This window comes from Narcine bancroftii, chromosome 10, assembly GCF_036971445.1.
Source record: "Narcine bancroftii isolate sNarBan1 chromosome 10, sNarBan1.hap1, whole genome shotgun sequence".
Taxonomy (NCBI): Eukaryota; Metazoa; Chordata; class Chondrichthyes; order Torpediniformes; family Narcinidae; genus Narcine; species Narcine bancroftii.
In genome coordinates this window covers 82,089,090-82,102,606 of record NC_091478.1, presented here as the reverse complement: position 1 = coordinate 82,102,606, position 13,517 = coordinate 82,089,090, and the positions used below count along the sequence as shown (strand labels likewise).

The 13,517-nt window shown below is 34.4% G+C and overlaps 1 protein-coding gene across 4 annotated transcripts in view; it reads right to left on the bottom strand.

The window, feature by feature from the left end:
- rpgrip1l (RPGRIP1 like) overlaps window positions 1-13,517 on the bottom strand; it is a 173,444-nt gene that overhangs the window by 119,356 nt on the left and 40,571 nt on the right. For all 4 annotated transcript variants that reach the window (XR_011345803.1, XM_069901588.1, XM_069901587.1 and 1 more), the window contains exons 8-11: window positions 10,509-10,614; window positions 9,413-9,559; window positions 8,841-8,914; window positions 5,624-5,763 (exon numbers count right to left, since the gene is read on the bottom strand). Coding sequence is in view for 3 of the 4 variants with exons in the window: in XM_069901588.1 (XP_069757689.1) it covers window positions 5,624-5,763; window positions 8,841-8,914; window positions 9,413-9,559; window positions 10,509-10,614 (467 nt within the window). In the remaining variant the exon portion in view is untranslated. The remainder of the gene's footprint in view (window positions 1-5,623; window positions 5,764-8,840; window positions 8,915-9,412; window positions 9,560-10,508; window positions 10,615-13,517) is intronic.

Below are 13,517 nucleotides of genomic sequence, written 5' to 3'. Positions count from 1 at the left end.
TTGGATAACAATGTAGTTAGCATAGTTAGTGAGTTTGCAGATGACATGAAAATTTGTGGTATTGTGGACAGTGAAGAATGTCTGAGATTCAATAGGATCTAGATGAACTGGGAAACTGGGCCAACAAATAGAAATGTAATTAACTCAGACAAGTGCAAGTTGCTAATATTTATGTTCTGATGCACTTATTCTCATGAACGTATTTAGTAGTTCTTAAAATTATACAAGATTGCATTAAAACTATTTGGTTAAACCAGGACAGGACTTGCATAGTGAATAGAAGAGCAACGGAGAACATTGTAGAACAGAGGCTTAGGGCTCCACGAAAGTGGCTATATGGGAGTTCAGCTATCATGTTATAACTGTGCAAAAACAGAGACCACACTTGCAGTATAGTGCACATTTCTTGTCAGTCATAGGAAAGATACCATTCATCTGAAGAAGGTGTAGAAAAAATTCTCAAGAATGTAACTAGCAGGCATGAATTCGAATGAATGACTGGGACTTTTCTCCCTTGTGTGGAGGAGGATGGGGAAGGCCTTTGTAGAGATATACAAAATCATGAGAAGAGATAAGGTGAATAGTCATCGTCTTTTTTTTCCTCCATGGCAGGGAAACCTAAAACTAAAGAGCATAGATTTAGGGTGAGAGGGGAAACGTTTAAAAGGGACCCAAGGTGCATTTTCTTCACACAGTGGTGGCCTTATAGAGGTGGGGATAATTGTAATCTTTAAAAGAGATTTGGGCATGTATATGGATAGGAAAGGTTTAGAGCATTGGAGCTGAACACAAGAAACTGGGACTAGATTGGGGAGACAATGTGGTCAGCAAGGGCAAATTGGGCTGAAGAACCTGTTTCTGTGCTAGAACTCGAATTGAAAAATAAAAAGTTGCAGATGCTGTGCAACTTCAATAAAAACAGAAAATACTCATTAGGTCTGGCAGAATGTATGCAGAGACAAAAGGAGTAAACTTTTAAAGTTGTTGATGACCTTTCTATATGTATTGTATTGGGTATTTTATAATGTGCTTAAATAATCCAATTTTTAAGTTCTGAATTAGTATACAAAAATTGCAGAGTGTTAATGAAACTATCATTTCTAACTTAACACAATATTTGTGGATCTGCATTTTAGCTATGTATATACTTGCTTTACAGGCTTTTTTTATTTTAAGAATAATATCATCTTCATTCTGCAGAGACACATACAATTAAAAACATGATACAACTTCAGGGTATTATTGTGCACTCTTGAAAGATCTAACATTTTACAGATGCTCATTTCTCAAACCACTTTCATCTCTTCCATTAAAACTTAAACATGCCAAAATTGTGGAATTCCATTTTGCAATGGACATTTTGAAAAAACAAAACTGGCTACTTGGTACATTTTACATCCTAACAGGCTGTCCTATAAATTCTTCTGTCCATAAAAATGGAAATTTATGCAGTGCTGCATGTGTGGTTCAATATTCAACTGCACAGAAGCCCTAAGGCCATACAAATATCCACAAGGGCATTTCTTCTAAATCTCCTGTTAAGGAGCAAAGTGGAAATCATAGGAACCAGATAAGTTGAGGGAAAATAATTGGGATTACTCACATTATGGGAAAGAATGGGGAGAAATTTATCATGGGGAAGACACCGAGGGGATTGGCACCGTGATGAGAATAGTCCAAGGGAGTGCAAAGCCTGAGAGACAATCTGGGTGTGCAGCGAGATCGTACCAAGAAACTGGATACATTGGCAGGAAAAGATGGATGACAGGGATGGTTATGAGACCCAATCACACTTGCAGGTCTTTTTTTTTTTTACATTTAATTTTCTCTAATCCTATTCTGATTTCACAAATACAACCTTGACTGTACACTTTGGAGCTATGAATAATTCTGAATATAAAATATAATAATAGCACAATTTTGATACAAAGAGGCTGTGGATATTTTAAAATTTCATGGAAGACAGAAATTAGATTTTTATTTTATTTTGCTTTGGCATCATACCTTGCTAGCTTAATAATTTGCTCAACTTTAACTGACTTTTTATGAAAGGCCCTACAACTTGAAATGTTAAGAGTTTCACTTTGCACAGATGTTTCCTGAACTGCTGATGTTTACAGAATATATTTTAATGTTTTTATTTTAGATTTCTAGCATCTACAGTTTTATTTAATTCAATATAATTATGCTACACTAGAAAGATTCTAAAAAATGTTATGACAATAAATATGCATACAACTAAGTTAAAAATAACAGTGGATAAATTTCAAACGTTATCTTATTGACTGCTTTCCAAAATTGAAAGGGAGCTTAATTTAATACCTTATTTTTTAGATAACTTTACAACTTATATTAATTAAATTGTTATTTTGTGACAGAATTAATTATTTTTGATGCTACAATCTATATTCCAGTTACAGGCTTCTTATTTTCCCAGAGCACTATATTTTAAAAGGCCAAGAGTAAATAATCGAAACTAACAACAAATGACATTAGTACCAGAAAAAAAAAGCAAATCTACAAATAATTCCCACTACTGAACTTTCTAAAAATGGTGGGCTACTCACTCAAACTAAAGACCAAATTTGTTTCATAAATTTTTAGTTTATTTGAGTTGTACTATTGAATTGAATGTTCAGGTCAAACAATGCTTGAAACTTCATCATCTTTTTGGGCTAGATTGGGCTGATGGTCAGCTAACAGGTCTGTAGAGAGTTGCCAGTGAGCTGTAATATGCAACAGCATGTTCGAAACTTCTATGTAGTGTATGCTGCAGTGCACTGGAAGTCAGATGCAGGCCTATGACTGTGCCTGAGCTCAGCACTGAATCACAGGTGTTACACAATGACCTGAGTTGAGGGGTTTGATACATTTTGCATCTGGCCTATAAGGTTGTAGCATGAGGGACAGCTGTGGCACAGGAATCAGATCTTGCATTATCTGCCTGAAAGTCTGTGGATAGTCGAATAGCCTGAATATGCACGAGATTGTCTGATCTCGGAAGCTAAGCAGGCGCAGGTCAGTACTCGGAGGGGAAACCGCCTAGGAACACCAGGAGCTGTAGGTTACTGTGAGTGGCACTGGAGAAAGTGGTGATTCTCTGTCTGCATTATGATAGACAAAAGCCAAAGAATTTCATGCATGTTATTTTCTAAATGGATTATGTGACAATAATGGAACCAGCAAGAAGTCTCCCCTGTATCTCTGTTCATTATTATGTTTATTTGAATCACAAGGAATGCCATAATGGAAATGTTATAATGCACTAACCAAGCCATGTATTTGTTCATTAATTGACCACTCTAATGAGCAAAATAATTTTGATTTCACAAATGGATTACTAAACTAACAACTCAGTATTAACTGCCCCCCCCCCCACCTCATAAAACGAAGTGCAATGAGAACGAAGGGATTGCTTGAATGACACATTTTAGATAAAAAGTATGTAATGACTGACAATAAGGAGCAATGATAAATGCTATTAAATCTAATAAATTTCTGGTGTATTCATGTGAGAAAATTAAACAGTGTGCTGGTGGCGATAAAAAAAATATTTCACATAATCTGAAACTGACGGTGAAGCATAATCAAATAAAAACAGAAAGTACTAAAGAAACTCATCATGTCAGGAAGAATTATGCAGAGCAAAAAAATTTTCACCCTTCAGGTCAATGATTTTTCTTCAAGACCTGAAGAAGTATTATACTTTGTTTTGTGCACATCTATTATTACCAGTAGTGAAATCTAATGGGTTTCTGTAAATGTCTGTCATCGGAATTGATCCAACTAGGACCTATCTTGCAAGTCATTTGGGCTCTTCAAAGCTCCTGTTTAATAGTTTTCTGGCTGATGCTCTGATGTGTAAATTTATACATTGTAGTATTTTTGCTGACTTCAAGGCTTCTGCAGTGCATCAATGAAAAGGGCGACCTGTCTTGTAACGTGAGTAGGAAGCAATATAGAGCCAGCGAAACTGCGAGAACAGGAAAGAGGAGAGGGAGGGAGGGGAAAATGACCCTCAAGCAGGATGCTTTATCATAAAAGAGAGCTTTTGGCACATTAGGCTTCATGAATCAAAGTACTAAGAAGAGGAATTGAGATGGTATTGTAACATTGTACAAGGCTTTAGCAAGGACAAATTTGGAGTATTGTGTGCAGTTTTGGTCACCTAACTACAGGAAAGATAGAAGACTTAAAAAGTGCAGAGAAGATTTACTTGAATATTGCCAGGACTCAAGGAACCTAGTTGAACAGGTAAGGGCTTTAGTCCCTGGAACGTTTAAGAATGTGAGGATATTCAATATAGGGATAAAAAAATTTTAGGGTACAGAGAGTAAATGCACTTTCCACTGAGGTTAAGTGAGATACAAACCAGAGGACATGGGTTAAGGGAGAAAGGGGAGAACTTTAGGGGGAATATTAGGTATAGAGTAGTGGGAGAAAGGAACAAGTTGCCAGCTAAAGTGGAGAATGTGGGGTCAATTTTAACTTCTAAGAAAAATGTTGGCAGATACATGGATGGGAAGGTTATGGAGAGATATGGACTGGGCACAGTCATAGTTCGGCATGACAAAATAACTGCAGATATATTATGAGTTCAAATTAATTTAAGTAATAAATTAATACATAAAACTGGAAAAATTAATTTAGAAATATAACTCGCTATTTCTCAGAGTGCATCACATTGCCTGGGTTGTAGTACAAAAACTAAATCCAAAACAAAAAGCACCTTTTAATCCAAATGCATGAATTAAAGGCTTCTGTGCCCACTTCCAGTGAATTTTTTTACTGAACTTATTTCCCCCCCAGCAATAGTTTAATATTCTATTGCAGGAGGGCTGTTGGAAAGTTAAATTAAATTTTTTAATTTAGGCATGCAGCATGGAAATAGGCTCGGCCCATGAGCCCATTGCTGCTTAATTACACCCAATTGATCTACAATCCACAGTACGTTTTGAAGAGGGGGAGGAAACCAGGGCAAACACAAGGAGAATATTCAAACTCCTTATGGACATCGCCAGATTCGAACCCATGTCCCAATTGCTGGCACTGTAAAGGCGTTGCGCTAACTGTTTTGCCAACCTTGCCACCACTCCAAGCTCCTCCAAACCACTTGACCTCCATCACCAAGGAAAAGACAAATGGGAATGTCACCACTCTATAAATCACATGCCATTCGGACTTGGAAATATCTTGCTATTCTTCCATTATTGAGGATCTAAATCCTGGGACTCCCTACCTAACACTGTGGGTTTACCATCATCAGAAGGACTTTAGTAGTTCAGGGAAGCCAGCACATCACTACCTACTCACAGGCAGTTTAGGATAGACAATAAATGCTGTGCTTGACAGTCATACCCAAATCCACTGGACATAAAAAAATCATTTTGTCTTGGAAATGAGCTCTTAGATGAATTGTGAAAGTGTATTTGTCTTCTGGACAGTATAAAACGAAACAATAGTATACTACCCACTTACTCTGCTTTTTCACTGCTGTAATTGAAATTATTTACAATAACAAACAGATGGAAGCAAAAAAAAACATTGAAACATCATCATAACTGTGGTAAGCATTTGTGAATGCAGATTCTGTAAGATTCATTTCTTTCAAATTCAAAAATACCTCTTTCTAGTTTTATTTTGTCCAAGATCTCATTTTTGTCAGCCAGGTCAGATTTTAGCGCGGTCTCGAGCTGTGCAATCTGAATCTTCAGCTGCTGCTCCTTCAACTTCCATTCCTTTTCGTTGGTCATGTCAAAAGCACTGTAACCAAGCATGTGGCATGTGAAGAACTATTGGATGTAATCCTCCACAGAGCATAATAATTAAAACAAAAAAGCCTTAGTGGCACAGAGACTGCTGTCATCATGTCTCAGGAATTAAGCAAACATATGCTGGTCTGCTGCTGTTCAAACCAAGGCGCCTTGCTCAGGCTGCGGTTAAATCACATGAAAGGGTTTGTGGGATGAGCAAGGCACTGGCCTTAATTTAGAGATCTATAGCCAGAGAAAAAAAAAAATTGGCATCACTTGGATCTGTGGGACACGGAAAGGAATTCAATGATTTACTCTCAGCTGAATTCATCAATCCAAATGATATAACAGCAGGGACAAACAAGACTTTATAGTCACTCAATATAAATAAATAACGCACACTATCCACCTGATCACTTTTTACAGGTGTTGTTCGCGATGCACACTAAAAACAGCTGCTGGTTGAAAGGAAAGGAAACCACCACAAAAAGACTCATGTTTTTAAATGCCTGAGACATTGTGAGATGTAGAATGATTATTGTGCATGTAAAATGTGGTCATTTGTCTTGTTAACAAAGATGGAAAAAACAAGAAACTACATTCAAAAGAAGTTGTTTTATGACGCACTAAAAAAAAGCTAATCAAAGTAAACCAAAGTGTGTGTGTGTGTGTGTGTGTGTGTGTGTGTGTGTGTTGTGTATATTTTTCTCTCTCTCTCTATATATATATCTACATATCTATATATATCTACATCTCTCTCTCTCTCTCTATATATATATATACACACATACACACATATATATACACACATATGTATTATATATATATATATGCACATGTATATTATATATACACACATACATATATGCTGATGGATGATTAATAATTATTCCTAATAATTAATACATTGATATGTGTATGTACCTATATAATATCTATATAATTTATATACATATAGTTATAGTAATTATTAGGAATGTCTACCGATAATGAGTAACATAGCTTTAAACAGAACTGCACTGATTTTCTCATTGAATTAATCCATCAATGCAGGACAGAGGAAATGTGTATTATTAATGGGGATGGAGACCAACTGAGAAAGTTGAACAATTAAATTCTCTTTTAAACACAAGACTCTCTTGTAAAAACAAGAAAACGAGGTTAAGAAGAGCATATGGAAAATAAAATGTCAGACTATTAAAACAACATTTCACGGAGAAATCCCTTTCCAAATGTAGTTGCTTTCAATCGGCAACAATTTATATTTATTTATATACATGTTGTAAGAGAACTGTACTAATGGAGAACTGTCCTATATTCAAGAATGCATGATGTTATTGTTTATTATGATTTTAATATGTTATATTAGCAAAATTGTCATTCAAAGACAATATTATTATTCTTTCTTCTATCACATTGAGAATAATTGTAGTTTTCTTGTGTTTTGTGGCCATAGCTGTCTAATGAATTCGGACTACAATTGAAAGATATTTGCTACTTTCCTTCAAGAGATAAAACATTAGTAACATTGAATGCACTGCAAGTCATCTTCCTTTAGTACACAGTGAGGAGAAAGCACAATTATATAGCACTGGGGATAACTAAAATGCAAATTTGCATGAGATATTTTGCCACTTGTCAGCTGCAGGTGATGCTGAATAACACATTTTGAAATTATCTTTTTGCAAAAGATCAGTATTTTTGCTTTGATTCCACAATTTAAAAATGTGTAGAGCTAAGCTAAAACAGTTCAACTGCTCAATTAATTTTTTTTTTATTACTAAACAATGTATTATATTAAATAAGCAAAAGTATATTTTAAAAACACTGGATTATTTGAAAAAAATTAAAATTGCATTAAAATGGTTTATTAGATAAATTCAGTTTTTAATTTTTTTTTGGTGATGAACAATTTAAATGCTCATATCAGGTTAAACCCTTTTCTATTCACTTCATAAATTCTACTTTGAATGCATTTAATGTCAGGTTTTGCCAATTTGCATCCAGCCCACAAGGTTCCAGGGGGGGATGCCTATCACCAGCTATCTCAAAGACCACTCTTGCTTGTTGATTATTGTAGAGAGCAGCAAAAAGAAATTGTCATCTTCATTGCTGGAAGAGAGACAAGAAACATTAATAGGATATTTGGAACTGGGTAAGAGGAGCTGCCCTTTCAACTTTCCGAGCCTGTTGGCTAATTTAATTAAATTGTCTCAGAATGTACCTTATATCCCTTGACACCCTGGTAGAACAAAATAATATTGAGGTTGGCCTTGAAATTTTCAATTGGCTAAACAATTATAATCTTTTATAGGAGAGAAACTTCCACAGTTTCTTGACACAAAATTTACTAGTGATCCAGCTCTAATTTTAAGATGATGTGCCCACTTTCTTAATTTTCCCTTCAGAGAATACAAATTTTGTTGCAGCCATCACATCACCTTATTAATTAGATCTGGTCTCTGAAATGTAAACTTAGAGGGTATACAAATCAAGTTTATTTAACCAGCCAAGCTGTTTTATTATTTTAAACCCTGATATAATTCTGCTCTGTATCCCCTTCAAGTTAAATACATCTATTTGGTCTGAGTTGTACTTGAAAATCTGATGCATCTGAAAATCAATCATCTAAATTCTTGAACAATGTTCCTTTTCCTGTATTGGCAGTACAGGCCATTCATGGGACAATCACATTTTCCTTAAGAAACTCCAGCTTAGGATACTAGATGGTAAGTAACACAACTTCAATTCCCTTCACATCTTACTTTGTCCTCAAGCTTCTTCCTCACCAGCGCCACAACTGTCACTACATAACTCTGCAAAAGCCCCCACTCCACCACTGCTGACTACTTGATCATTATGTCCCTGATTAATGAATGAACTGTCTGCACAAACTCACTGGGGTGTCTTCTCACCTGTTCCCCTAACTTTGCAAATGATGAGACAATAAGTCAGCAATTGTTGCATCACAGTCAATTAATATCATACAGTTAGTTATGAGAAATGGATATTTAAGTACAGGGAAAATAAACAAGGAAGACGTGTGGATGTACAAGATATTAATGAATTAAAACTAAAATGATGTACCTGTTATATAATTTGTCATAATTTTCCTTCAAAAGATCTCTCTCCTTTTGTAAATCCTTGACTCTCTCTTTTAGCTGAACAAAAGCAGCATGTAAAAAACAAAGTTAAATTCCATACACTTTTATTACATTTGCTACAAAATTTATTTCTCACCAACTGTTTACATATTTTAAAGCTTATAATTCCAGTTCTGCAATCAACACAATAAAATTAGTTTAGGGTGTATCTCCCACAAAGCTGGCCTCCGTTATGAAAGCAAAGCTGATATTTGTGAATTTCCATATTTTTCAACATTTGTAATAAAATTGTTCCCTACTTGACCACATCCATGCCCTTCAGGTGAGATAACCCAGATACATGTCTAACTATTCTGGTTTTATAAAATATCAAACAATAGAGAGGAAATTAAAATCTGTGTTCTTACTTCTCAGCTTACATTGTCATTATTATCTATATTAACAATTTTACAACATCGCACAAATTCAACAAGTGAATTAGAACATTGTGATATTTTCACATACACTTTCAATCTTCTAACATTTATTTTGAACGTGAAAAAGTTTTAAAAAAACCTCTTCAGAAGCCTTCTGAGAAAACGAGGTTGAGGACAGCTGATTTTCAAGACAAAGACACTTAGATCGTTCTTCTTTCAGCTGTGCATTCAGTTCATCAACTTTATTCATTAAAGCATCATGACTGGTTTTCATGGTTCTCTGATTCTGAAAAACAATACATTTGCAATAACGTAGTCATCTTACATTTCAAAATTACACGTGAAATTTTGGATAAGAAATACAAACAGGATGGGGAAGAAACGAGTTATCCCTTGGAATTCACTAGTTGCAAGACTGCTGGAAATATAAATCATTCCTCAAGCAAATTGAATCGGCAAAATTTGCAAGGCTATTGGGAGAAAACTGGGGGAATGGAATTGCAGGATTGCATTGTTAGAAATTGGCATATGTTTGAGAGGCTGAATGGTCCCTCCTCTGTTGTAACAATGTTATAATTCTATTATCTTTTAGAGCCTCAAGAGAAATGGTAATCCTGCAACGCAATGAGGCCCAAGCCTGTTTGATGCAAAGCTATTTTGCAGCAAGGTCCATGAGATTCAAAGTTAGATTCAAAGTAGATAGGGATCATCTCTTTATGTAGTTCAGAGCATGTCTCAAATATTTTGTTAAGAAGATTCCATGTTGTTATATTGTTGACAGGACAGTCATTCACAAATTAGATTTGCAGAAATGGAATGAAAAGCCAGTGTTGTATGTTTTAATTCTGGGTCACCTCAGGTAAGATGCAGGTAATATTTCCAGCAATTTTTTAGAAGCAGAACTGGAGAAATATATTCCATATTGTTCAGGCATACCCTCAATAAATAATACCAAAAGGGAAGAAAATCCCCACTTTTGCTGTTAATAAAGTGTAGGAGGTATGTGTACTCAGAGGCAAAAAGTGAGCAGATAAAATGATCAACATGGATACAAATGATGGGAATTAGCTGATTTGTTATTTTCCCTTTCTAAAATTGAATTGATGTGGATTTGGAAAGGATTTTTTTTAAACTAAATCTGTGAATTTCTTCTTGGTTCCTTGATTATTTATGTTACTGGATAAGAAATATATTGTGTTTTGAGGAAACATTGTTTCTGATCATTTAATTCTTACCTCTTGGATTTGCAAAAATTTGCCTTCTAAGATCGTTAATGCTGCTGCTTTATCCACAAGCTGTTTTTGTAGCTTTATCATCTCTACATTATCCCTGATAGTTGTCCTACAATTTAAGAAAAAAATGCATTATATTGTGGACTGAGCAGAACAGATTTTCCATAGCATACACTTGTATGTCTTTTATTTTCCCTATAACCTTTCATTCAAATCATTCCAAATGTTAACAACTTTTCTCTGCAGGGACATATGTAATGGCAGGCTTGTAAACAGAAGCAAAAATATAAGATACAATTCAAGTTTATTGTCACAGGTACTGAGGTACAGCAAGAAAATTAATTTTACATGCAATCCAGCCAATACCTAAAGTACAGGGTCTTGTCACAAGGATAGTACAAGAAAGATCCATGTATGACTATGGAAAGTATGCTGATGGATGAATTAGTCTGACAAATTAACAAAATAAATTTGAAAGATAAGACAAATATTACTAATTTGCTAAATATTTGATAGCTGACATACCAATGGGAACATTAATCTGGTTTAATTTCAGTTCCTTAAATGAGAAGATAGGTGATTTTTCAAGACAACTTTCAATGTTGAGATTTTACTGCATTATCCATCATGAATGACATTTATATTGTTTGTTAACAAAAGAAAATATGCTATGTCAACATATAATACTTCGTCTCATGAAAATGACATTATTGGTTTCTGGAAGAATGAGATTATTTGGAGTATTTTGCAGTGGGATTGTACATTTCTGTAAACCCAAAAGTTAAATTGAAATAACAGTTATTTTGTTTTACAAATAATAATCTAATTTTTTTTAAGTTATGTACCAAAACAGGTGACTGCAAGAGGATTGATTAATGAATAGAATTTATCTCATCATAGTGTCGAATGACAAAACCGTGTCAGGGACTACCAAAAGGGAAGTTGGAGATGCGGCTAAACAGATGTCTCCTCCAGGAGCAGAAAGACAATTGTATAGTAATCAAAATTAATTATTTAGGTAAACAGGTTGTTAAATGAATGGAGGAAACATTGAATCGCTGATATAATAAAAGAAACACAATTTTTCTCAGGAAATGCAATGAATGGAGGAATGGTTACATCCAAATTATGTGCATAACCGTAGCCTGTCATTTAAAACCGTGCAGTAAGTGCACTTTCTTTGACAATCGTAAAGGTCTTGCATGAAATCTAAGTAGCTCAGCTCTTGATTACTGAATCTTCGTAATGCAAGATTGAGTAAATGGATATAAATCCTGAGAAGGGCTTCCTAAATCTGTATGTTTGGTATTCTGAAGAGTCAAACAAATATTTTTTCAGTCAATAGTCATGGGATGCAGTTCTCCTAAACTGGAACGATCTTTAAAGAAATCAAATGGATTGTTCTTTTTTATTAAAGTTTTTTTTAAAAAAACATTGGGCACGCAGTGACAATACTATGCCATTCTTTTCTTTTACTAATATACATAAAATAAACAATTTTGTGTACTTTCTTGATAAATGATGCAAATCAATAACAAATTGATACAGTCCTAAAATGCAAACACATATGTAAATCATCTAAAGATGCACATAGTTGGTCTTTTGTTTAAGCTTTGAAATATAAAAATACCCCTTGGATTTTCTTGACCAAAATATTTTTAAATATTTTTTAACAACACAGCAATTAGGAATAAATGGAAAATTTGTTGAAAATCATTGAAGTTTTTGGACATTTATTTTAAATGAGAGGCAAAGCTATTAAATATCAAACAATGAAAAGTGTGAAGAATTTTCAAGTTCCTTGAAAGGCATTTTAGAACATTGTTTCAGAAATTAAACTTGGCATTTCTCACACTATGTTTTTGTCTGGAAATAAAGGGCAACCTGGCTTTTTATTCATCTTGCTCGATTCAAACAATTTGCATTTCTTCTTTGAGATGTCTGCTGGTGCAAAGAAGGAATAGTCTGCTTAACCCATGTTTTCACTGCCTTGTGAAATGCCAGAGATCAGAAAACTTGTTTTATATGAAAAAATAATGTCAATTATCTTGCCCCAGTACCCTTAATTCTACTGTTTCCTCTATGAATTCCAGTTAAACAATTGTTATGACCCATTGGAATATCTTCAAAGATAAAAAGTGATCTTTCGGATATTTAATAAAATGTTGTTTAATGAAAATTAATTTGTGTTCTACAAATAATAAATTGATGGGCTCTTTTAATTTGTGTACATATGTTCCACTCGGTCAATACATCAATAAAAATATCATGTCAGCATTAAAAAATAATTTTTGATTAAATAAGTTGCTTGCACATAAGCCATATATGCTCTAAAGCTTTTTTCATAAGTAAAGGAAATGAAACATGTGTGGAACACATGACAGCTTAAAGATTTTCCAAGAGAACAGTACACACTCTCTCAAGAAAATGGTATCACTGTGCTGCTTTCTAAATTGTTTACATGCAGTAAACAAACAAAATTAATATACTACTTCCAGTTTAATTACTGTGGTTGTTTGGTTGACACACTGTTGCATGATTGCTTATATCTGCAATGAATGGTACAAATGGACAGTTTCAAAGCAACAAAGTGGACTTCCCACTTTCAGCTTGTATTGTTGGATCCATTTCCTCAATTATTTCCTCCTGCCTAACATTTCAAACATTTTGCTGAAATGGGAAAAAAAATCAGTTCCTAAATTACACATTGTCGTACATGTACAGTTAAAGGATAATAAACTTGAATGTGAACATTGAGAACATTCAATGAAAGGGATTTATTTTGAATCATTCATCATGGGATTCAATATAATTCTGTAAATTATGATACCATTAACACTTTGGACCCTGAGAATTTTTAACCTTTAATAAATATACTCCAGACTGGAGTCCATAGGTAAACTACATTATGAACCAGCTGGTGGTTGGGTATAAAACCAGTCCCGGAAAATGGGGACACAGAGTATATATGGTTCGAGTAAAAACACAAAGCTGGAGAACTTCAGCAGGTCA